This window comes from Corvus moneduloides, chromosome 1 (genome assembly GCF_009650955.1).
Source record: "Corvus moneduloides isolate bCorMon1 chromosome 1, bCorMon1.pri, whole genome shotgun sequence".
Lineage (NCBI taxonomy): Eukaryota > Metazoa > Chordata > Aves > Passeriformes > Corvidae > Corvus > Corvus moneduloides.
The window spans coordinates 162,768,693-162,794,209 of record NC_045476.1 but is presented as its reverse complement, the minus strand read 5'-3'; the positions used below and the strand labels follow the sequence as shown (position 1 = coordinate 162,794,209).

At 51.9% G+C, this 25,517-nt stretch overlaps 1 protein-coding gene across 1 annotated transcript in view; it reads left to right on the top strand.

Moving 5' to 3' along the window:
* Positions 1-22,534, top strand: part of PTP4A3 (protein tyrosine phosphatase 4A3) — a 44,003-nt gene extending 21,469 nt beyond the window's left edge. The window contains exons 2-6 of the mRNA XM_032134514.1: positions 9,857-10,671; positions 11,979-12,071; positions 16,697-16,827; positions 17,159-17,233; positions 17,876-22,534. Of these exons, the coding sequence (XP_031990405.1) occupies positions 10,567-10,671; positions 11,979-12,071; positions 16,697-16,827; positions 17,159-17,233; positions 17,876-17,993 (522 nt within the window). The 5' untranslated portion in view covers positions 9,857-10,566 and the 3' untranslated portion in view covers positions 17,994-22,534. The remainder of the gene's footprint in view (positions 1-9,856; positions 10,672-11,978; positions 12,072-16,696; positions 16,828-17,158; positions 17,234-17,875) is intronic.
* Positions 22,535-25,517: the final 2,983 nt, after the last annotated feature.

Below are 25,517 nucleotides of genomic sequence, written 5' to 3'. Positions count from 1 at the left end.
GCCATTCCCCTGAGGATGTGGTCCTTCTCCTTCAGTGATCTCCAAAATCACCTGGGCACGGTCTTTCGCAGCCAGCTGGCTGTGCTGCATGACCTTCTCCTTGCTTTCCCTGACAGGATGGGAAGAGCACGAAGTGTCATCATCCCACAGTGGCTCTGACATGAGCTTTTTGCTCATGCAAATCATTGCAATTTCCCTTCCTGAGATACCAGGGCGTTTGCTGGCTTTTACAAAACCACTGCTGGAAATCCTTCCTGTGAATGACAGGAACAGGGTTGTTCATCTTCTGTATCAAAAGACAGTTCATTTAAGTTCAAGAAGCGCCAGGATCTGTATCGTTTGCCATCCTTTTTTAGCTAGTTTCGCCTCAAACAGTGGCTGGGAGCAGCCTTGGCATGCCAGAGCATCTCTGTGTGACAAGTGAGGATGTGATTTAAAATGTGCTCGTCTGGGGCTGCAGCATCTGCTCTCTGCTTCTGGTGTGCAGCCCAGAAAGGGACAGGCTTGATGGTAATTGGGGAGCCCATTTTTTCAGTCCAAGACCACGTCCCAAGCTGCAGCATTGTAGGGCTCCAGTCCTAAGGATTTTTCAGCCCATTTTCCTAATTCTCAGTGTCCTGTTCCAGCAAGATTTTTTTAGTACCGTAGTTACACTTGAATTCAGTTTGAACCCCACTTGGTGAAGAGGCAAGTGGGGAGCTGGGTGGGAGCTGATGGGGGGCTGGTTGGGAGCTGATGTGGAGAACCCGGGCAAAGGGTCGTGGTGACACCCGGCCACTCTGGCCCTCAGGTACTCAGGGAATCATGGAATGGTTTGGGATGGAAAGGACCTTTAAAGATTATCTAGTTTCAACCATGCTGCCGTGGACAGGGACACCTTCCATTGCGCCAGGTTGCTCCAGGCCTCATTCAGCCTGGCCTTGAACACTTCCAGGGATGGGGCAGCCACAGCTTCTGGGAGCAGTCTGTTCCAGTGTGTCACCACTCCCATCATAACAAATTTCCTTCTTACATTCAATATGAACCTACCCTCTTTCAATTTAAAGGAGTTGCTTTTTGTGCAACCACTACAGGCCCATGCAAAAGTTTTTTTTCCACCTTCTTTTTTTTCAACCTCCCTTTAATACATTGAAAGGCTGCAGTGAGGTCTCCCTGGCCACCAATTCCTGAGATGGAGAAAGAGCCACAGCAACATCCTCACCTTTTTATGCCCATCTGAGCCCAGCTGCAAGGTGCATTTCCAAGGGGCTTTGAGTTTCAGAAGTTCTGTAGTTGGGAAAAGGCCTCAAGTTGCACCGGGGGAGGTTCAGGTTGGATATCAGGAAGAGTTTCTGCACTGCAGGAGCAATTCAGCATTGGAATGGGCTACTCAGGGAAGTGGTGGAACCCATCCCTAAGTGTTCAAAAATGGGTAGACATGGTACTCAGGAATGTGGTCTGGTGGGCAGGATGGTACTTGGTTGGAAGTTGGATTTGATGAGCTTGGGGATCTTTTCCAACCTGAATTCTACAATTCTACGATTCTAGTTTGCAGACCCTGAGCAATCTGAACTCTGCACTGCCTTAATCTCCTTCCTCCAAAGTGATGCTTGATCCTCCCTCGTCCTTCCAGTTTAGTCCCCCATCTCCCATGTGGACAGGGTGCAAATGGGGCTGAGGACATGGGGCGGTGGTTTACACACCCGGCAGGCTCTGCGGAGTGAGTGGACACATTGACGTCCCTCCAGCGAGAACAGCTGTGACTTTCAGCATTTTGTGCCCTTTGATCTTTTAATGGAAAGAAAACCACCTTTATTTGCTCTGCAAGCTCCCACGGGTGGGGGATAACTCTTGGCACAGTGCTGGGATTTTGCGCAAGGGCAGCAGGACCAAAGGATTTTGTCCCTGTTGCTGGGGATGGCTGGGTCCAGGAGGGTAGGAGAGGGTGCAGGGGAGCAGGAGGGGATGCAGGATCAGGCCATGCTGTAGCCATGCATCCAAAACTGGCAGCTTGGAGGTACCAGCCTTTGTCCCTAGAGCTTTGTCAACATGTTGCTTTTGCAGAGCACTTGTCCTGTGGCAGCCAGGGAGCTCTGCTGTGGCTTTTTGCTGGAGCCAAGGAGTTTTCTGGGAGAGAGTCTTAAGGAAAACCATTGCTGCAGGACCTGGGCTCAATGGAAGGAGCCAGGAGCATGGTGTGCTGGGGGGTCGTGATACCACTGCCAGACCTTGCCCCATCCCACCCAGGAGCAGCCTGTTTTCCCCCCTCCCTCCACTTGCTCCATGGCTTTTAATTATCCTGGCTTACACTCACCATGTTTCCCTGAGGATCTCTCTGTATAGTGGGTAGCCCTGAGGAGACACTTCTCGCCTACATGCAACATCTCTGTCCCATCCTGCTGGAAAAGGAACATCTCTGGAGGGGCTATTTCAAGGGGCAGTTTCTGCTGTTAGAGTGACAGTGGCCATGGCTGGTGAGGATGAGGAGGAGACAATCCAGGGCTTTCCATACAGCGCTGTTCCCATGGGTTGGTGGCTGCCTTCAGAAGTGCTTTGGTGTCCACCACAAAGGAGAGGGCTGGTGGCGCTGCCACCCCCCAACAGCCTGTCATGATCTGTGTGACCCTGTCTCCATGGGGCGAAATTTGTAAACCAAATAGTGCAGAGCAAAAGTGAGATGGTTTGGGAGGACAACCCCTGACAGCACAGGGTCTAGATGGTGGAGGAAGCTCAGTGACCCACAAACACCATCTAAACCTGGGGCCATTGACTTGGAAGAGCTGCCTTTTTCCAGAATTTAGCTTCTCTGGACAATGCTGACCGTAACTTGATGTCACCAGAGATCTTTCCATGGGGTACATAACAGGCAGGGCATGTTCTGTCCCCAGTTGCATCCCCAGCGTGTCACAGAGCACTATTTCAACATTGTCTGCAGGTCAAAATCCACCCTTTGGGTAGATTTGAATCCCCTGGAGCCCCCTTCATCATCAGCAAACTTCCATCAAAGCCACCGCAGCCTGTCTGGGTTGGGGGTTGTGCAAGAGGCACCAGTGACGCAGACAGGGCTCTGGTGGCCTTGGGTCAGGGCTGCTGGTGGCCTGATGAGAAGGTAATGTAGGGACAGCTTCCCATCAGAATCCCACCACTGAGCAGGGGCGTGGCAAATAGCAAAGTTCAGGTCTGGTGGGACACAGGCTCACGCTCAAACTGTACCTCAAAGGGGAGGTCATGACAGTTCCTACCTGCCCTTCCCAGGAGTGTGCTGCTGTTTCTTGTGTTTCCCCAAAAAAAGCATCAATCTGCACTCCCACCCCCAAATTTTGCCACCTGCCACGAGTATTAAATTCACTCAAAATACTGTGAGAAACCACAAAAAAGCTGGGCAGATATTAGCTGCACCAGAGTTTCAGGATGGGAGAGACACGTGGCAGTGTGTTGGGGGGCACCACTGGGGTCAGTTTGCCCCCTGTGTGTGTTTTGGGGCGAGGATGCTGCTTTGGGATTCTTTTCTTTCCAAAGATACTCTTGGACAAGGCTTGAAGCCTAGGAATGCCCAGTCACACACAGAATTGCTTTTCTTTCCTGATTCTTCTGGCCAAAAGAAATCCCTGAAGTACGGGGGGAGCTGGCCCCCAGTATTTGGGATGCCTGACTTCCCTGTGCATCGGGCGCCGGAGCGTGGGGACCATCCGTCCCCAGACGACTGTGCCTTTCACCCCTCCCCAAAAAAACCCTCTAGGGCGCACCCTCTGCAGATTTGGGAAGCAGCCAGCCCCAAGCCTGTTATTACTTTTCCCCGTGGAGTTGGCCTCTCTTCCTCCTCGCTCTTTTTCTTTTTTTTCTTTCTTTCCCTTCAAATCCAAGCCAGGAAAAGCCTCTGACGTCAGCACCACGGCTCCTCGTGGCTGCTGGGGGAAGGCAGTGGAGGGGATATCCCAGATCATAAAACCAGGATCTTGTTGAAAGCAGGGCTACCACTGGCTGCCTGTGAGTCGTCCACTGGTGGGGGACTGTGTTCAGCTGGGGGGAGGTCCTTTTCCCCACAGTTCAGAAGGTTTAGTGCCTTTTTGTGGTTTTTATGATCTTCTGGTGGCTGACTCTCTTATGGTACAAGAAGGAGTTAGATTAAATAGAAAGCTGTCCATGGAGACCTCAAATTCGAGCTGCCTGGGGACTGCATGCAAAGGGAAAAGCAGAAATTCCAGTGAAAGGGCTGTTGAAGGGTTGCTGGAAGCATCATGTTTCCTCCAGGGCATTGCCCCACAAGCTCTGGACAGGAGAGGCAGCCCTGACTCTGGTGGCATCACAGGAATCCCAGTGTCAGCACAGGCTCCATGTCCAGTCAGGGTTGTGAATCTGGGTGAGAGGGAAAAACAACTCCCAGAGGACCTTTATAGACACTTCGAACACTGTGCCTCAACCTCTCTTCAAAGACAAAAGGTGTCAATACAAGATAAGAAAGGGTCGATCATGTTACCAGTGCCTGCAGTGCATTCCCAGCTTGCACAGTGCTGGGAAGACCGTGCTCTTCTTTTTATCTGGCTGGCTGGCTCAGTGCCTCAGCTTCCCCATTCCTCCCTCTTTCCTGGTGTCCTGAGTGCCTCCTGCTTGCAAATCTCCACGCCAACATCATGCTGGCACCTTTCCCTGCTCTCTAAATGTTACCAAACTCCTTAAGTCCGACTGGAGCTGTAAGATCAGGGGCTGTACAGCTCTGCTTGGCAAAATTTTGTGTTAGCTAGTATTTACTGCACACCAAAAACGTTGTGGGGAAAGATGCATGACCTGGTTTATCTTGCAGGTGTGTTTTTGTGGGCTTCCAAGAGCCCTCCAACGCTCTCCCTCTGCACCTGTGCATTTTTAATCCTTCTTGTCCTGCTTTGCTCAGAAAACATCACGTGCAGCAAGAGAAACAACCTAAAAAATAACCCCTTAGAGGAAAAACCCACGATGCTTCCCTGGCAGATAGTGCCAGGCACTGCTCCGCTCCTGGCAGCAGATACCCCACAACCACCACAGTACCCAGCATGGCTTTTCCAGGACATCCCATCTGCTCCGTGCAGCTCTGCACCTGGAGCAGGACGTGCCCGTGGCTGCTTACACCTCTCCCCACAGATGCCGGCTCCTGCCGGGTGTTTTGTTTCTGTCGCTCTCCTCCCAGACCTTTGCTGTTTCCTTCCGTGCAGATGCAACTGGAGGAAATCTCATCACGCTGGCTGTGTCCCAGCTGCAGTCATGGGCTGGGGACAGCACTGTGGCTCTCTGTGTCCTGGGACCTGTCCTCCCTGGCAGTGATGGCGATGGTGGCAGTGGTGGTGCTGCTCGTGCTCTTGGCAGTGGTGGTGCTGGTGGCAGTGGTGGCAGTCATGGGGCTGCTCATGCTGGTGGAACCCAGTGGTGGCAGTGGTACTGTTGCTCATAGTGGTGGCAGTGGTGACACTGGTGGCAGTGGTTGGAATGGTGGTAGTGGTGGTGGTGCTGCTGATGCTGGTGGCCGTGGTGGTGCTAGTGGCAGTGGTGACATGGTGGTGACAGTGGTGCTGCTGATGCTGGTGGCAGTGGTGGTGATGGCCGTGGTGGTGATGGCAGTGGTGCTCCTCATACTGATAGCAGTGGTGACACTGGTGGCAGTGGTGATGCTCATGGCAGTGGTCATTGTGGTGATGGTGGTGGCAATGGTGACAGTGGTAGTGCTGCTGATTCTGGTTGCAGTGACAGTGGTGGCAGTGGTGACAATGGTGGTACTGCTGGTACAGATCTCATGTGTGCAGCTGAGCTTCACAGACCTCCCCATGGTCACTCATGTCAGTGGCAGTGGACGTGTGCAGAAAATTCTGCATGGTGATGACTGGGACTGCTCAGAAACTTGGGTTCAGTTTTCAGGGTGATGGAGGTGCTTGTTGGGAGCAGGGAGAGCAGGACTTCATCTGCCTTAAGGGGAAAGGGCTGGTCGGTGTCTTGCTACATGAGCTGAAAGCAGGAGAGAGGTCGAGGAAGTGTGACACAGCTGGGTGTTTTGTTGGGTTTCTCTGAAGGTGAACTTTGAACAGGAGGTGTGCTCACTCCGAGATCTCTATATTTATGTACGGGTGAGATACACATTGTTTGGGTGAGTAAGAGCCTTTGTTCCGAGTCCCGCTGCTAAAGCCCTCATGGAGTGACACTTTGGCTCTGCAAAGCTTCCTTTTCCTTTGCTTGGGGAGGTGCTGTGTTTAGGAAAACCTGATTCCACCATCTGTGTCCCGCTGGTCAGGTACCAGCAGCACAGCCGTCGGATCAGGCATCTGATCAGCAATCCAACCAGGCTCTTCCATTCACTGGTTGAAGATCTGACCTTTATTTTCCATCAAGTTGCCATGAGGAAGATCAGCCTCATCCCTCTGTTGCAGGCTCTGTCCCTGAACAGCTGGGATGAGACCAAGGCATTTGTAATGGCGTTGCCACACTGCAAAGGAATATTTCGGAGAGCTCTGTAATCTCCTCAGCTTTGGGGTATAAGACAAAGAGGTGATGGCTCAGTGGTCCCCATCCCCCAGAGCAGCATCCTTCACTGCTGTCTTGCCACACTGCTGTGTGTTCATCCTGGATCCTCAGTGGGCTCTTGGCTGCAAAATTCTTGTGGAAGAAGCAGAAATTTCCACAGTCGTGGTGAAAAAATACAGCATAGAATCACTGTGGTTGGAAAAGATCTCTGAGATCGTGGAGTCCAGCTGTTAACCCGGCACTGCCAGGTCCATCACTAAACCATGTGCCACATCCATGCCTCTCTTGAACACTTCCAGGGATAATGATTCCACCACTTCCCTGGGCAGCGTTTTCCAATGCCTGACCACCCTTCTGGTGAAGAAATTTTTCCTAATATCCAATCTAAACCTCCCCGGCACAACATGAGGCAATTTCATCTTGTCCTGTTGCTTTGTTACATGGAAGAAGAGGCCAACCCCCACCTGGCTACTACCTCCTTTCATCAGGTTTCTCCAAGATGGGTTTGAGCCTGACAGGCCAGTGCTGCATTGCTGAGCATCCTCATCCAGGGCTTGTTCTCTGTGTCCTCACATGCTTCCTCTAGATCCCCTGGAGCGCTCAAATCAGAAGGATTTATATTCCACTTGGCAGGTTATTAATATTAGCTGAAATTCCCTTTTCCACATTGTTCTGCCATGCTTAATATGGAGATCAGCATCGTCGCCTGAAATGCAGGGGATGATTTGTGATTGAATATCCATTAGGGATTTATGGGCTTCGGGGCTGAATTGCTGGGATATGCAATTGCCAAAATACTTGAAACGCTTCCACTGGAGAGGAGACCTTGTGGGAAAGGAGCACTCGCTGTTCTCGTAGGCAGGCGGTTCCCACTGAGCCTCCATTACTGGCAGCGAGCACACCCAAGCCAATAAAAAATTGTATGGGATCCGGAGCGCCAGTGGAGCATGAGCTGTGTGTCGGATGATGACAGGGGGCAGCGCAGGCATTGGTGCTGGCAGCAGCTGCCAGTCCCACGGGGTTGCTCAGCGGGTGGGATTTAATCCAGGACACGGGTAAACATGGGCACAGTTCATATTAATGTCCCTGGCAGCCGGTTAAAATGAGGTATGAGGTTGTTTGGAGGGAGAAAAGTCATTTTTTGCTGCTGTCCCTTGTGCACCTCTGGTGCTGGTGCGGTCAAATCAGATCGATCATTGGGATCAGATCAAATCATTGGGACAGATGGCATGAAACACACTGGAAGCCTGAAGAGTAAAGGCATAAAAAGTAAAAGCAAAAGATCCTCAAGTCCTTTGTTTCAGAGAAACTGGGTTTGCAAGGGGACAGTTTGGGGCAATTCCTACTTTGCATCAGCTCTTCCCTTTGAGCAGGCAGCTGTGGCTGCCCATCCCTCCCACCTCCCATCCCTTTGGAGGGTTTTAAGCTCTCTTTCCCTTGAAATGAAAAAGATGAAGCTTGCTGAGGAGATTGCCAGCATGTTTTCCTTGGGAATCGTTCACTCACTGGTTGCTGGTTCTTTTCATGGTTGTGCTGGCCGGCAGATCAGCAGCTGGACATGTAGGAGCCACACAGCCAAAATCAGCCCAAAACTACCCTCCAGAAACACCACGCTGGTTCTTACCCAGCCATGGTGAGATCGTCTTGGGGAGAAGCAGATCCCACAAAGAAAGTGGTGGGTGGGATCATCACTGAAAAAGCATGGTGAACACTGTGGGGAGAGCAGGTTTCCCAGCCCATCTTGCAGGATTGTTGCAAGCTTTGAGCAAAAATTCCAGCTGCTGTGGTCCAGGTGGGGAGGGTCAGCTACCCTGGGGGGTTCAGCATCATCTGTGGGCCAAGCTGCTCTGAATCACACCTAAAATGCTGCAGGAAGGCAGCTCCCACCTCACTCCCATCCCTCAACCAAGCTTCCAGACTCCATCAGCTGCTAAAATCTGATTTTCTCAATTGGGACTGGAAAGTCTTCCCCCCTGAATGTCCCACTCATCCCCTACAGCCCAGGCAGGGTTTGAACTTTGCAGGGCTCTGGGGTAGCATTACCTTGGTTTTTATAGGGAAAAAAAGAAATCATGAGTGATGGGGTATGGTTGATGGGAAAAGTCCATGATTTTAGCAGGCAAACGGGGCACTTTCAGCAGAGCATATCCACTTCCCCTGACACCTCACCTGCCTTTTTTCCCATTGCTGTTTAACTTTCCATTCCTGGGTATGATTGGAGAAGCAGGAGCTGTTGAACAGGTTGTAAATTATGCTCGGGCTTGGAAGAGCCATTGTCAGCACCCAGGTGCTGTGACAAACTGGTCAGCGCTTGGCTCATGTCCCTGCTCCCACCTTGTCTCATTGCATAAGGGTGAAACAATCCAGAGGGGAAAGTTTCTGGCTGCTGTGAGGAGAGGCAAGAGGGTGCCTGCTGGCCTGGCTCGGGTTACTTATGTGCTTATCGTCTATTTTGAGGCTCTGGCCACGAGGCACTAAGCAGCCGCTGACCTGGGGGAAGGACCAGTTTCAAAACAAGAGTCCATTGGGGAACAACATGGGGAGGCTCCGGCTGGGTTTCCCTCAGCTCCGAGTGGGGCTGGCAGAGCTCTCACCTTCCTGCTGGGCCCATCATCAAGTGGATTCGGGCATTTCCACAGTGGGAATTGATTTTCTTTTTTAATTCTTCCCATTACCATCCTTGGAAGCAAAGATGCTGCAGGTTAAGGGGCAGGGGTCCATTACAGGGAGCAATGTGCCAGCGGTGTGGGAATGTGGATGAGCCGGCAGGGAGACACATCCATCACTAACGCTGCCAAAACCACACACAGGCGACCCCCTCCACGGCCCCCCCTCCCCAAGAAAGCTCATTTGCAGGCGGCTTAGTTCTCCTAAGAGCATTAGAGGTGCATTTGGTGGACATGAGCCCAGCGCCAGGAGCATGTGGCCGATTAGCAGCAGTGGCAGCTGGTTTCAGGCACAGCGTGCGCTTGGGGTGGAGATATTCAGCGTGCTTTTTGGGGACACAAAGGTGAGGTCTGGGGGATCTGGATGGGTGTCAGGGGGGTCAGGTGGTGTTGATTGGTTGCTTAAATTCACCAGCAGGTGCAGATGTTGGGTGGCATATGGGAGCAAGGCCTTCCCTGCCATGTGCTTTTCCCTTCTGTGGGTGAAATGTGAGTTACCCCCTCTGGCTTTCCAGTGCCATTTCAGCTCTCCAGATGATATTTCAGTTTTAACTTTAAATACCACTTTGCTTTCTAATCTACAGTCTCCTGTGAAGATGAGGATAGTCAGGGATACTCATAGGGGATGTAGAAAGTGATGGTGCCTTCAGGGGCACCCACACCAGGCAGGGGCTTCCTTGGGGAGGAGGACACTCTCACCACCGCGTTTCCCTTTCCCTCCCCTGCAGCCTTGCTCTCCGCTGGGATTTATGGAGGTGCTGAGGAGCAGCTGTGAGCCCCGCAGCCCCCGGCAGCCCGCCCTGTGAAGCAGCCTCCGGCCGCCTCTCCTCGTCTCGCCCAGCACCCTGACCCTCCGACTCAACCATTCAAGGCTCCCGTGCATGGATCGCCCCAGCGAGGCACCGCTGCCGGACGCCGCCGACGCCGCCCCATAGGCTCCCGGCCCCCCGTGCCGCCCCCAAGTACTCCACATACCCCGATGGGGTAACGTGACGGGGGTCACCCTCCCGCCACCACCACCCCCCATATGCAGAGGCCTTTCTAAAGCGCCCGGGAGCGCACGGCACCGGAGGCAGCAGCCGCTCGCCGTCGCACACACACAGAGGACGCCAACACTACAGCAAAGGGATTTTTTTTTTTAATTATTATTATTATTATTATTACCATTAATATTATTTTTTTTCCCCATCTGGCTTTTTCCCCCCCTCCCGGGGAGCTTGTGGTGTGTCAAGGAAGCCAGCGCACTCCCAGGAGTTGGGATTATTTGCACAACGTCTGTATATTGAGTTCTTGATCCTGTTTTATTTTTATTTTTGAAGCACAGAGGGGTTGTTGGGTTTTTTTTCGGGGTTTTTTTTTTTGCCCCTTCACACCACACTTTTCTTGGGTTTTTTCCCCCACCACTGTCAGCACCACCTCACCCTCCCACTGTCCCACCATGGCCCGGATGAACCGCCCTGCGCCCGTGGAGGTCTGCTACAAAAACATGAGGTTCCTCATCACCCACAACCCCACCAATGCCACGCTCAGCACCTTCTTGGAGGTAAGGAGGGAAGGCTGGAAGTGGGGAACCAGGGTCCAGTTGCATCTTTTGGGGCTAAAAGCTGATGTAGATGAGAGGGCAGCACAGCCCCTTTGGTACCACAGCCCCTCGTGGCATCCTGGGGCAGTGGGTCTAATCATTGCCAGCTTTTTGGGATGGAATGTTTTTCAGGACCCCAACTATGATGTTTGGGCACAGTAGAGATGGAGCAGAGTGTCCCCATTCCCGTTGCATCCCCTGCCAGCTCCACTAGCACATCATGTCACGAGACTCTGGAGCGATGCACATGGGTGCACACAACCTGCCCTGCACCTCCCAGCACCTCAATAATGACTTTTCATCCCAAATATCCCAGCATATTTCCAATGCTCAGAGCGTGTTGGGTAGTGCTGGAGAGTTTGGTGTTGCAAGAGCCAGCATAGGCAGCACCTGTGTGAGTGCTACTGCCTCAGGGTGACAGGAAGGTGCCTGTGATTTGGGGACAGCCCCCCCATACCCTGCACGCTGCACACAAGGCAATGGGGTTACCTGTGGTTACACCAGTGGGAAGGGAGAAAAATGCCCCTTTCCTCCAGCCTCTTAGACTTTTGGCCAGGCTGCTGAGCATGTGGGGGGCTCACCACGGTCTGGTGAGTGCACATGGGGAACAAAGGAGGTGGATCATTGGCGGGGATGATCTCATGGTGCCCGGCGAGGCCGGTGCACCGGGCACGTAATCCGGGGGCAATCCTTGCACTGGGCAATGAGCCATGCTGGAAACATCCCAAGTCCCACGCCTGAGCCTGCAGCGTGTTGGAGTGATGATGGGATACAGCAGCGAGGTGGAGAAGGAGCCCCTGAGCCATCTGTGAGATGCTGAGCTCGGTTGGTGGGGCATGCTACGACTCCCCCCCAGCTGCTTCCGTGCATTTCTGTATCAGGAGTGTGACCTCACCAGGCACAAATAATTTCTCCTTCAGAGGACTTGCACCCATTTCAGGGATGTTTCTTTGACTGGGGTGTAAAATCCCTGCTGTTGTGGCTGTCAGGGCTTAAAAATAAATGGCCCCATTGGTACTCGTGACTCTGAGGAGTCATGAAGATGCTGGTCAAAAATCCTGCAAGGCCACGTGGCTTTGGTGGGATTTCATATTTCCTTGTACCTGCCAGGCTGGATGGACCATGGGTCAAGGTTTCAGAGATGGGGCACAGCACTGTTTTAGGGTCCATACTGCACCACATGGTCATAGCAGGGCTTGGATGTGTTGGGGTTAACGGGTGCATCTGTCAGGGTCTCTTCAGACCCCTCCTTCTCCTTCCTTCCCCAGGACCTGAAGAAATACGGTGCCACCACGGTCGTGCGAGTGTGTGAAGTGACCTATGACAAGACCCCCCTGGAGAAGGACGGCATCACTGTCATGGTAGGTGGGCAGCAGGATGGGCACCGGGGGGGACGGGGGGCTGCCCCAACACCACCCTTAAATATCTCATCCCTTGGGGCTGTGAAACACCCTGGTAGCCCAACACAGCATCACACTTGCCGAGGAGCAAAATTGGAAGCCCAGCTGAGCTGAGCTGAGGCTGGTGCTTTAAAAAGAAGTGCTGCCCACGCAGCCGAAACTGTGACTCACCCAGCTGAGTCGGCAGCTGCCTTCCCTGCCTGTTGCTCAGGCTTTGAAACATCCAGGGATGAGAGCGCCTGATCCCACGTGGAAGATGCGCGTGGTTCCCATTACCCTCGGCTGTTATCTTATCCTGGGGGGTGGTGTGAGGGTTTTCTGCTCTTCCAGCAGCCAGCTGGTGCAGCTGGGGGGGATGAAAGGGAGGAGGCAGCAAGCTGGGAAAGGCAGAGCAGGCAGCTGCCTGGGCTGTATCTTGGCTGATAAGTAATTGGAGATGATGTCAGGCGTGATAGCCCTGCCAGGGAGTTCAGCTCCAGCTGGGAAGTGAGGCTCTGCTTATTATTTAGGGAAGGGTTTAGAAGTGCCTCATGTCTCCTGGGGTGGTCCTCTGTGTGTAGGACCTCTTTATATAGCTCTGTTTGCATAATGTGTATCCTAGAGAGAGAGAAGGCTGTATCTTAGATCCTCAGGGATATAGGTAGATAATCCTGTGGCTCTCTAGATACGGATCCTCCAGATGCAGATGTCTCTAGATAAAGATGCAATCTGTGTCTCTACAGGATATATCTTGGAAAGATAGCTCTATCCTACATATAGAATCTGTATGTTGGAGATCACATCTGCTCACTTACACACCAAATTCTGCCTTCTACCCCATTTCTAACTGGAGCCTCCAGTCTGAGTTTCTATATCTAGGATATATGTACCTCTTTACATCTCTTACATCTCTCTTACGTGGAGAGATACATATCTAGGAGATGTTTTATATAGAGAGTTAGAGAAACTATATAAGACACTATAGAAACTAAATAGCTTCTATATCAAAGTTTCTATAACCTATATATAAGGTAAATCATAGATATATCTATAAGCTAGTTTTCTATACATACATGTATCTATGCCGATACAGAAATATCTTTATATAATTGTATCAAATACATCTCTATATATATTTGAGATGTGTATATATATATATACACACACACACATATATCATGGTATATCTTTATATTTGTGTCGCGGGTTCAGTTTGTAACCGGGCGGAAACACCAATTTAGTGTAGTGGTTTGGTCCAAAATACTCATTTCTGTTTATCTGCTGTGAGATAAGAATTAGGAGAAATGCAAAGCAGGCACCAAACTTGAAAGAATATAAAGAAGTTTATTAACAAACCTAAAAGAGGGAAGAAAAAAAAAAAATATACCACCTTCAGAACTCTCCTCCTCCCCCCACCTTCCTCCCTTTTCCCACTGACAACATGAAAAAACAACCCTTAAGATGTTCAGTCTGTTTACCACTTCCATAATAACCTTGTTCAGTCCATTTAGAAAGAGAAGTCTCTTCTTGCTCGTGCTATGAAACCATTATCACAACGAGACAGCCGCCCACTTCCAAATATTGTTCAGTCCATTTAGGAAGAGGAGTCTCTCTGCTCACTATGTGAGTCCCTTCCCCCGACTTGCAGCTTTTCCCGCAACTGCTTTCGAGGGTCCACTCTTGAAGTTTTTTGGGGTACAATTTTAAGGTTGAGCCGTTCAGAAACAAAAACAGAGGCCCTTCTCCTTCCCTGGGAGCAAATGGTCTTCCTCATCTTCATCGTTAGGACTATCTCTGGGAGCATCTCTAGGGACTGAGGTTTTCTCCTTTCCCGTTTGGAGCAAAAGTCCTCATCTGGTCCATCTCTCCCTGTCCAAACTTCTCATGAAATTACAGCTGCGTCAGCATCTGCCTATCTCAGCGCAGGTGCTTTTGCTCACGAGCTGAACACTCCACCCCCCATATCTTCATGAAATTACAACGGGATACTCTGATATATCATAGCTTCACAACAGGATTTCGGCTTTAAGCATCTCCTCTCTCTCTTCCCTCAGGTTTTCAGCTCTTCACAGCAATAAAAGGGTTAATCTCACCTCGGCCTTGCAGCTTTGCAGCTGGAATGTTGAATGTTTCTTATCGAAGTGGAGAGGGGGGAGAGCCGAGCCGCTCCGGCTGCCCACGGCAAGGCAGTGGGGGGGGTTCCATGGCTGGAACAGGTCCATCGGCTCCAGGATGGCCGTGGCCCGGCCCGGCCTGGCCCAAGCAGGGCCTGGCCGGGCCCACTGGCCCCCACACGGGGCCTGCAGCCGCCTGTCCCAGCACCGGAAACGAGAGAGAGCTTGGGGGGGAGTTTGTCTATTCTTAAGTGTGTATCACAGAGGTGGTCACAACTATAAGTGGCTTAGAGAATTGTCCATATTCAAACTGGCCAGCTGATCGGTTCTATCAGTTCCCAGAGGAAACTGTAAGCACCCCTTAGCAAGGGACTATGCTTGCTAACCTATGACAATTTGATATGTACATTTTTGGTATATTTTTTTATATGTGTCTTGGTATATATATTTCATATATAAATATATCTTGGTGCACAAGTCTGTTGAGGAGCAGCTGAGGGTGTTTAGCCTGGAGAAAATGAGGCTTGGGGAAGATCTTATCCTCTCTACAACTCCCTGAAAGGAGGTTGTAGCCAGGTGGGGGTTGGTCTCTTCTCACAGGTAACAAGCAAAAGGACAGGAGGGAACAGCGTCCAGTTGCTCCAGGGGAGGTTTAGTTTGGATATTAGGAAAAAATTTCTTCCCTGAAAGGGTTGTCAAGCATTTACAAGGGCTGCTCAGGGAAGCAGGAGGTATTTAAAAGAGGTATAGATGTGGCACTTGGGGACATGGTTTAGTGGTGGCCTTGGCAGTGCTGGGTTAACAGTTGTACATATTAATCTTAGAGGGCTTTTCTAACCTAAAAAATTCTATGCTTCTAAAGATAGACCTGTGGGGTCTATTAGAGGAGGTCTGTGGGGACCTTAGAGCCCCTTCCAATCCCTAAAGGACTGCAGGAGAGCTGGACCATTACAGAGGCGTGTAGTGGCAGAACAAGGGGGAGTGTCTTTAAACTGACAGAGGGCAGGTTTAATGAGATATAAGGAAGAAAGTTTTTATCGTGGGAGTGGTAAGACACTGGCACAGGTTGCCCAGAGAAGCTGTGGATGCCCCATCCCTGGAAGTGTTCAAGGCCAGCTTGGATGGGGCTTGGAGCAGCCTGGTCTTGTGGAAGGTGTCCCTGCCATGATAGGGGTTTGGACTAGGTAATATTTGAAGGTCCCTTCCATCCCAAGCCATTCCATCATAGGATGATTCTGTGGTGTGCTGTGTGATACCTGGTGTGAGCCCCTGACCTGCACTCTTGGCTGCCAGGAGGAGATGGCCTTGCAGGAGGAGATGGCCTTGTAGGACAGGCACAGGCACAGGCACAGGCTGGGTGGGGTGGGGTGGGGCTGGCTCAAGCACTGCAAATACCCTGAAGCCCAGTGTGCTCCTTTCCTATCAAATTCCGACAGAAATCACACCACCTGTTCAAGCACTGAAGTGAAGCAGCTTATTTTGCCATCTCACACCAAGGATGACTCCAGCACAGCAGCTTAGTGACTCACTCCTCAAAATCTAAGATTAGGGCCCAATGCCTCCCACCCTTCAGGGCTCACCAAGCTACATCCTCTCCCAAGTGGTGCTGCCCTGCCTGCCCCTCTCTTCCACTGCTGCATAGCCAGTGCCCATGCTCCTCCTGACAAATCTGTTTTGGGAGAGAAATACCCTCTTTAGGACACTTATCCTCATAACTGAGCCCAGGGCTGAGGGGTATCAAATGCAGAACCCATTTGACCAACTTCCTCACTATGTTCCATTTTTGAACTTCTGCAACTTGAGGATGAAGCTCAGAAGAAGATGGGATTTTTTTTCTTTGTTCCCTTAATAGCCTTTCCTGAAGGATGGTATTTAAATGGCCCCATTTGGAGTGATCTCCCCTCTTTGACTCTCTCTAGGGCTGTGTTAGTGGGTCCCCAGACCATTCTTTTGGGATTTGTGTTTTCCCCTTCCCCTCCAGGTGTTGCAGGAAGCTGAATTTCAGCACCACATCAAGCCCTGAGATTTCAACCATCTTCAGGCCACCTTTGCTCAAATCCCCTACAATGTGCTCCCAAGTGCTGGAATTAGACAGGAGCTGGCAGGGGGGAGGATGGGACCTGCATCACCCCAAAGCTCAGTGAGGGCATCTGGATGGGGATGGGGCAGGGGGTGGCCATCCTGGTCTGCAGAAGCAGGAGGTCATGGGGACCATGTTGCAGATCCTGCAGGTGCTCCTGAAGGCTGAACCTGTCCAGAGGAGGTGGAAAGACCCCACACCTAGACTTGTATGGCTTAAAACCCTGAGCCAAAGCAGCCAGGGAATTCCTGTATTCTGGATGATGATGCAAAGCCCTCCTATATGCCCAGTTCCTGGCACTCTTCTACCTCCCCACTGCTGAGGCCCCAAACACCAACACCCTGAGTAAAAAACAACCCCTGTGAGTTTTTCCCCAGAGTCTTGACAGCATTTCTCTCTTCCCAACCTTGCAGGATTGGCCGTTTGATGATGGAGCGCCTCCTCCCAGCAAGATTGTGGAAGACTGGCTCAACTTGTTGAAGACCAAGTTCTGCGAGGACCCCGGCTGCTGCGTGGCCGTGCACTGTGTGGCCGGCCTGGGGCGGTGAGTCCGAGCCCAGCACCCCAGCTGCCACCCTCCATGAATACAGGAGAGGGAAAACCATGCCAGCTCTCCTCCTTCCCTTCCCCAGCCCTACTTTGAACAGGATTTTATCCCAGATGCCCTCTGTGAAGGCAGAAGAGGGAGGACCATGCCTACGCTCCTCCTTCCTTTCCCCAGTCCCTCTTTGAAGAGGGTTTTGTGAAACCTTAGTGGGAGTAGGTGTTCATGGGGGGGATCTGCTACCTTGAGCTTCTCCTTGAACTTTAAATGATGGATATCAGCCTCTGGGCTGTGTGACTGGGGAGTGACAGCCACTGCTTTTGCCTTTCAGCGCTCCCGTCCTCGTCGCGCTGGCCTTGATCGAGAGTGGGATGAAGTATGAAGACGCCATCCAGTTCATCCGACAGTAAGTGCAGCAGTGTTGTGGTGTCAGAGCAGAAAGTCCCTCTCTGAGTTTTCCCCTCCATGTGTTGCAGGAAGCTGAATTTCAGCACCACATCAAGCCCTGAGATTTCAACCATCTTCAGGCCACCTTTGCTCAAATCCCCCCTACAGTGTGCTCCCAAGTGCTGGAATTAGACAGGAGCTGGCAGTGGGGAGGATGGGACCTGCATTCCCTCTCTCAGGGAATGGAGAGACCTGGCATGTCCCAGGGGTTTTTTTTTTTGTGACACCGGGGTTCTCCTTTGGGTTCTCTCCTTTGGGAGTGGGAAAATGAGGCATTGGTATGGAGCACCCTGTGCCTTTGCAGCAGGGCTGCAGGAGGCTGGGGCAGCATCCCTGAGTTTTTGGCAGTCACCCCACCTCCCTCCCCCCTTCCCTCCCCACTCTCCATGTCCTGGGACTCCCAGGGTGGATGAGAGAGGAAAGCTGCTAAGCTGCTGGGGTCAGTGCCTGTCTCCATCCCTGGACAGTGCACCTGGCTTCAGCCTCCAAAATCCTTTCGTGCTCCAGACAGGGGGGCTCAGCACCCCGACAGGGGTGGTTTGGGTTGGGGGGGATCTCATGTCACACCTCTGACTGTTCTGGCCTTTCTCTGTCCCCACAGGAAGCGCAGAGGAGCCATCAACAGCAAGCAGCTGACGTACTTGGAAAAATACCGACCAAAGCAGAGACTCCGATTTAAGGACCCTCATAACCACAAGAACAAATGCTGCATCATGTAACCTCAATGACCTCTTGCCAAAATCCGTGCACAGACCCCCGGGCACTCGCACACATCCCACCCCCTCACCTCCTCGCCCAGCCCTGCGCTCCCCACGCGCTGCCCTTCTGCCAGGGCTGGGCTGAGGACATGGAGCATCTCCAGTGTGTTCCAGCACTCACAGCACACTCATCTTGCTGGATCCCCAAAAAAGGCTGCTGTCTCCAGCTGCAGCACCGAGGAGGGAAGGCAGCACTGCCCTCTGACTCTTGATGTTAGCAGGCAATGAGCTCATGTGACCATTCTTCATCACCACCTCCTCCCCCCTTCCCCTCCTGTTGCACTGAGAGGGGTGGGCAAAGGGTGCTTGGTTTGGGGTGATGCAGACAGGGCTGTGCCAGCTGAGAAGGGATGGGGGTGCAGGAGGGCCAGAGCACCCCCAGAAAAACCTTTCCCCACCTCTTCCCCATAAATAAGGGCTGAAGCAGTGGGGATGGAGGTGGGGATGGCACAGTGGCCTCAGGGGGGAAGGTGGTGATAGCAGGGAGAGGTGACAGGGGCTCTTAGCTCAGTGCTGGCCTTGTGACCAGGAGAAGGGCTGAGCTAAGACCCCCAGCATCACTCCCTTTCTCCTGGCCCCTCTGTCACCTCACCACCTCCCTGTTGCCTCGATGCCAGCTGGGACGCTGCAGATGGGGCTCGTTGGGGGCTTGCTGCAGTGAAGGCAGAGCCCCTGGGAACCTTGGGGACCTCGGCAGGGCTTTTGAGGCACTCAGCTTTGCTGGGATGCTGGATCAGCACTGGGTCCCCCAAAGTGTGGGGTGCTCTTACAGTTTCCAGATTCAGTGCCCAGGGTGGTGGGTTCTCTTCTGTCAAGTCCCCATCCCTGAGCTGTGGCACAAACCCCAGTTCTGGCTGCAGTGGCCTGGGGACACAACATGCCTCTCAAGGCACAATCATGTCCTCCACCATTGTGTTTGCTGGCCAAGGGGCTGGGCTGCAGCTTTCCTAGGGGATTTTGGGTGTTCTGGCAAGAGCACATCACCTGATTTTGCACCTGCCTTTTCCATATCTGTACCGAGGCGCCTGGCACCCCTTGGCACGTGCCCTGAGGGGGTGGGCTCAGAGCTGCCACTGAGCTGGGACATTAAACATCTCTCAACTTTCTGCCTTTGAACGCTTGCAGCAGGTGGAGCAGTGGGCACGTAGGGGGTGTGGGAATGTTTTTTTTTTTCTTTTAACGAGGATAAAAAGAAATTTGCTAATTAAAGGAAAAAAAAGAACTTAAACCAACCTGTTTGTCTTCCACACATCCTCTGGCCTTTCTTTCTCCCATCACTGCCCAGCAGAGCCTGGGAGGTGACCCATGGTCCCCCAGACTGATCCCTACCACTGTGTCACAGCTGGCTGCCATCCACTGTCACCAGGACATACGTGTGGCCCAGGGGATGCTCCAGGTGTCCTTTGAGCTGACTGCTGCTCACCCCTCAGCTGCAGAGGATCACAGCTGCTGGGACAAGGAGGGCTGGTCATCCACCTCCTGGGGTTTTAGGCTGCCCAGCTTGAGATGTCTTCAGTGCCATGTGTTGGGTGTTTCCAAAGGTTTCTGTGCCTTCCAAAAGTAGATACCCAGAGAAATTCGGTTCAGGGGGTTCCTCCCTTGGGACAGGTGGGGAGGAAGGCTGGTTAGACACCTTCAGTACCTGCAGAAGGTCGGGGACTGCTTTGTACCGCCACATGGGTGGGCAGAGGAGATGTTTGGAGCTGTTCCCAGCACCACTTCTCCTGTCCCGATGGGGGCCAACCCCACTGCAGGGCAGGGAAAGCCATCCTTTGGGATAAGCTGTGGTGCTGAGTGAGGTGGGGACCCTCCACACGTGGCCCTGGAGTTGTCACACCACACACCCCGGGCTTCTCCAAGCGTCCACATTGTGAGGCAGCCCTCACTCCCTTGAGTTTCTCTTGCCCTATCCCAGGCTGTTGGTTCCTATGACTCGTGGAGAAGGCAGCAATGGTCAAAGGGTCTGTGTTGGTTGGGAATGGTGTAGAATTGGGCTGATAAAAAGGCCTGACCCTGTATTAGAGCACCCTGATGGGTGGGTCGCCATCCCTTTCCTGCTTGGGTCTGTCCTCCTGCTGCTAAAATAGGTGCTGCTTCATCCCCAGGGACATAGGAGGTGGCTCAGCATTGTGGTGGTGACAGCCTCAATCCCTGCTAGCCAGGAAACCTCCCGATCCCATACCCTTCCTTGTGGGAACTGTTGCTTTATAGGCTTGGAGATGTTTCTGACCTGGCAAGATGAGTTTTCCTCACCCATGCTCATGGCAGCATCACCTGGAACATGGCCCAGGGCCAGAGGTCCTGGGATTCAGCCACAATGCCTTTGAGTTAGAGTCAGGCTGGGGACAGAGGGGGTTGAATTCAGCCTCCTTTGGCCACTCCTGAGCCAGTTCAGTCAGGCCTCAGCTTGGGGGGCTGGTTTAGAGGGAAGACCATGGGGCAGGCTTCACTTTATGTAGCATCAACCCAATCACCTTAAAATCAGGGAGCTTCTGGTATAAAAGCAGTCCTTGACCTGGCCATGTGGCCAAATCCTGAGGGCCTCTGACTGGCAGAGTGGCATCTTGATCCTCTTCAGTTTACGAATCACTTAAAAAAAAAAAAAAACCACCAAACTAAATCATGCTGCTTTAATTGTCCTAGATCTTCTTCCTTTTTTTTTTTTTCCATGGAGATCTCCCCCTTAACCATAAAATGTGCTGCCATAGAAAGGACACCTTAGCAGCCCAGGAGCTGCTGTCTTGCATGGAGGGCTGAATTCAAAAGTTTCTCTGGGTTGGACTGCCAAATACTTGGGATTTTTTTAATATGGACTTGGGCTCCTTCCTGTGAGGTACCAGCTTCTCAATGTTTCAGCCTCTAGAGAGGGTTACAGAAGCAACAGGCTGGGGAAATTGAGGGGTCTTCCAAGGGGGATTTGGGTTGGAAATCTGAAAGAACAGCTCAGAAGTCTTGAGACAGTTGGGAAGAGGGAAAGTTGAAGCTCAGTAGACAGCACCAGAGGAAGGCCTAAGCAGCCAAGGGCTCATGGTTTGGGCTGGTCTTGGGGTCTCTCCTTGTACACTAATCCTCATTTCACCTCAAATGCCAAGATGCTGAAAAGAGAGCCTTAAAAATCTGATGTATTTGCCAGTGCTGTTCCTACTCCGGTTGTTTCCATTGAGTCCTGGCAGATGTCACAGGGAACAGACACCCCCAGGGCTTTGGCTACAAACCAGCCACCTCATCCTGCCCTGTTCTCCAGAAGCAAAGGCTCAAACTGGGTTTTATGATTTCTCACCCCTATCCACCCCCTCACCCTCCATGGAAAGCCACCATCCTCCCATAATTTGCAGGGACAAGGTTCCAAACTGGTGCAAGAACTGTGGAGACCCAAGGGATGGCAAAGCAGAAATGCCCCAATCATCAAACCAAGAGCCTGTAGCCTTTACCCAGGCGTCAGTCATGGTTGAGCCTCATATGAGGGAATAAATCTGACCAGGAATTTGTAGCTGTGTCCTCTCACCAGTGGCACACAGCACACATATGCCCTCAAATATCCCTTCTGTTGTTTGTTTTCCAGTCAGATGGAAACACGTGGAGGAGGCGGGATGGTGGGAAGGCAGAAATGTGGCCATCACAAATGTCCAGCTCTTCATTTAAGAAGGTTCTAGTGACACACATTTAAAGACTTTGCATTTTTAAATTCATGTTATGAGTCTTGCAGTAAGGCTGACACTGTGGTGCTTGGGCTGGGAGCTTCAGAGGTTTATGAGGAACAGCTTTCCCGAGAAAGCAGAGTCTGGCTCTATCCACAATAGAACAAGTAGTTTCCTTTTTTATTTTTTTCATTGGGTTTGTTTGGTTTTTATTAGTCCCAGTGGGAAAGCACACAGGGAGATTCGTGACTTCCATGCAGTTTCCAAGGTCTTGTATCTTATTTGCTGCCAGCACGCTGGGTAGGTGCAGCTTGGCGGGTGGGTTTGGATGGGATTCTGTCTGGTGGGAGACAAATGTGGCTGGTTTCTTGGTGCAGAGGGGGGTCCTGGGCCGGGCTCTTGCAGACATTCCCGGGGAGGGGGCGTTCTGCCGCTTCCCTTCAGACGATGATCTCCCAATGAACTCTCCACTTCCCTGCTGTTCCTTTCTGTGCAACAAAGAACTGCATATTTTCCTTCTTAACCCCCTGGGCAGCCATAGTAGTGTGTAGATTAAGCCCAGATGACTTTTTTTTGTTGGGTTTTTTTGGTTGGTTTTTTTTTTTGGTCTGAGCCATAGCTAAATTATTGTACCCAATGCTTTTTGTATCAGACAGCATCACTTTGAATATGCAGATGAGGTATAGGATCTTGACACTTTATAACCTTTTTAAAAAGAAACTTGTCTGTTTACTTAACATCTTGTGTAAAAAGGAAAAAAAAAAATGTACGCCTTCGGTAATCTTTTTTTGGTTTTTTGAGTTTTATGAAATTACGGTGGTTACACTCCAGCAGCGAAATAAAAAGCGTTCACTGTTTTGTACATCCCTGTGTGCCTGGTGCTGCTAATGGGAGTTATCAGGATGTGGGAGGAAAAGGCAGAGCTGAACTCTGGCCAAGGGTGGAAGTGTCTGGGGGAGTTTGTTCCGACTGGAAAAGAGAGGGCTTCAGGAAGACCTCAGAGCACCTCCCAGTGCTACAAGAGAACTGGAGAGAGACTTTTGCAAGGGCCTGGAGTGACAGGACAAGAGGGAATGGCTTCAAACTGACAGAGGGTGGTTTTAGATTAGGTATTGGGAAGAAATTCTTCCCTGTGAGGGTGGGGAGGCCCTGGCACAGGTTGCCCAGAGAAGCTGTGGCTGCCCCATCCCTGGAAGTGTTCAAGACCAGCTTGTACGGGGCTTGGAACAGCCTGATCTAGGGGAAGGTGTCCCTGGCCATGGTGGGGCAGTTGGAACTGAATGATCTTGAAGGTCCCTTCCAACCCAAACCATTCTGTGATTTTATATCCAGTAGAGCATGGCCTAAACTTGATTGGACACCCTGGAATACACCCAGAGGAGACACTACACACACCCCACCTGACCCGCTCATGAAATCAGCTGGGTTGTTAACTCTGTTCCCCATGACCAAGGAAGGCAAAGATGAGAGTCTCCATGGAGGCTGAGGAGTTGGAGCTTGCATAAACAGGCTGGTAAGAAAGAAAAGCTGACACAAAATTGTGTGAACTCCCAAGTAGTTACATGGGGTTGTGTGGAAGAGGGGAGGAAACTCCCTTTATGCTGCTCTAGGCTGAGGAAAGCTTTTAAGCCAGATGCCAGCTTGGAAGAAGGTAGAGGTGAAGCAGGGTGGCGTGGCCAGAGCTGTCCTTGGATTCCCCCAGCACTTCCCAAGCACTTGGCACAGCAGATCTTTATCTCCTGCAGGCTTTGAACCACAGCTGCAAGGGGCACTGCCTCCTCCTTGTGCAAGAAGCAACTGGGCCTTCAATCAGCCTAATTGCTGCCTCTCCTCTCAAGCAGGAGGGCCAGGGGGACTGCTGAACACGGCATGTGTGCTGGAGAAACACCCACCCGTGCTCCTGCCTGTACATGCTGTCTCCTACCTGCTGCATTCCTCCTTGCTCTCCGTCACCCAAAAACATGCACCTCTCTGCAGGCCAGATCCCATCTCTCTGTGCTAGGCTGCTGCCACTCCGTGCACGAGTTCCTGCCCTCCCTAAGAGGACTACTATGAAAGTTCATTAAATTGAGGGGTTCTGGAAAAGTCTAAGGTGGCCACTCACAGGGATCTGCCCAGAGAAGCTGTGGCTGCCCCATGCCTGGAAGTGTTCAAGGCTAGCTTGGACAGGGCTTGGAGCAGCCTGATCAGGTGGAAGGTGTCCCTGCCCATGGTGGGGGGCAGGGGTAGAACTGGATGATCTTTAAGGTCCCTTCTGACTCAAGCCATTCTATTATGATTCTATTCTATGATTCTCTGATCTCTTCCCAACTGGTGCCATGGTCCACAGTGCCTTAAACCGTTCTCAGCAGAGGATGTTGGTACCTGCAAGCCCCATCACAGCCCCACATTGCAGTGCATTCAGTCCTGCCAACAACAAAATCAGTGAGATCCTCCCCAGCTCAAGGTGAACATTCACAGCTTGGTCTCATCCCTGACTCCCTTTCCAGTCATCAGAGATCAAGGGACAACACCATAGATTCAGGAGGGACTGACCTCAGATTGTCATGGACACTCCTTTCAGAGCTCCACCACCACAGAGGAACCCCCAGAACTCTCAGTTCACACAGACACATCCATGCTGGAGACACCCAAAGCCTTGGGAAATGACCCATGGCTCACAGCTCTCCATGTTCCTAACCCACCTTAGCAAGACAGATCTCTGCAGAGCAAGGAGGCGAAGGTTGCAGGGTCTTCAGTAAAGTCTAGACCAGCCACAGTCCAGCCTCATAAGACTAGATTAAAAAATGTTTTCTGAGGGCTGCCTTGGTACATTCTGAACCATGATGAAACCTTCCTTTGATTACTTTGGACTGCTGCTGGCTGCCATGGCCAACACTGGCTCTTCCCAGGCACAACACAGCTCTGATCATTGATCCCATCTACCTGCTTGCGATCAGCCCATTTGCAACACCTCCACATGAGGATCACATTCATCCTGATGCCTGAAAGGGTCTCCCGGCTTCCCTCTGTGCCCAAGGAGTCTTGAACCATCAGCTGTGCAGGGCAAAGGTCTCACCTCCCCCCAGGACCTGGCAGACCCCGTGGGTCTGGGCACATGGTCCTGGAGGGTGGGAGGTGCTGCCCTGCTTGTGCTGCAGTATCTGGAAACTCCTATGCTCGTAGGGATGAAAATGTAGGGCAGCTCTTGGGTTGGGAAGAAAATTAAAATGTTTGCAACAAATATAGCTGAAAAGTCAAGTGGAGAATTAGGCACTGCTTGGCAAAGGTACAGGAACGCGGATCACCAGGGGTGGGTTTTGCCCGGGGAGCTTTTCCTGGGAACAGAACAAGGAGGGGTAGGAAAAACTCTTTGCCCAGGCTCACACGACAGCCCGCACGGTTCAGAAAGGGGATCCTGCAAATCCCCGCTCTGTGCCGTGACCACACCGAGGAGCCGTGCTGCCCTGCCTGAGCCGCTCGCCGGGCAGGACCTCGGGGCAGAATTTGTTTTAACCATCGGAGAGAAAGAACATTTGAGTGGCAGGAAGAGAAGAGAAGAGGCTTGCGGGGAGCCTGGAAAGGGCTGAGTCACTCGCTGTCGGCGTCAGCAACCGAGGAGAAAAGCGTGACTGCCAAACAGCCACCTGGAGCTTTGTCAGCGCATCCTTAAAAAAAAAAAAAAAAGGAAAAAAGTCAACTGACAGCCTCTCCCGCATCCCACTGGAGAGCTGAATGTGCCGCACGCAGCCGGAGAGTTCCGTGCAGACCAGGGGCTGTGAAAATGCCCTTCCCCGGCTGCAGGTGCTGGTTTCTGTTGCAACATCTCCCTTGGGGCTCGCAGAGCAGAGGAGGCAGCGCTGCTCTC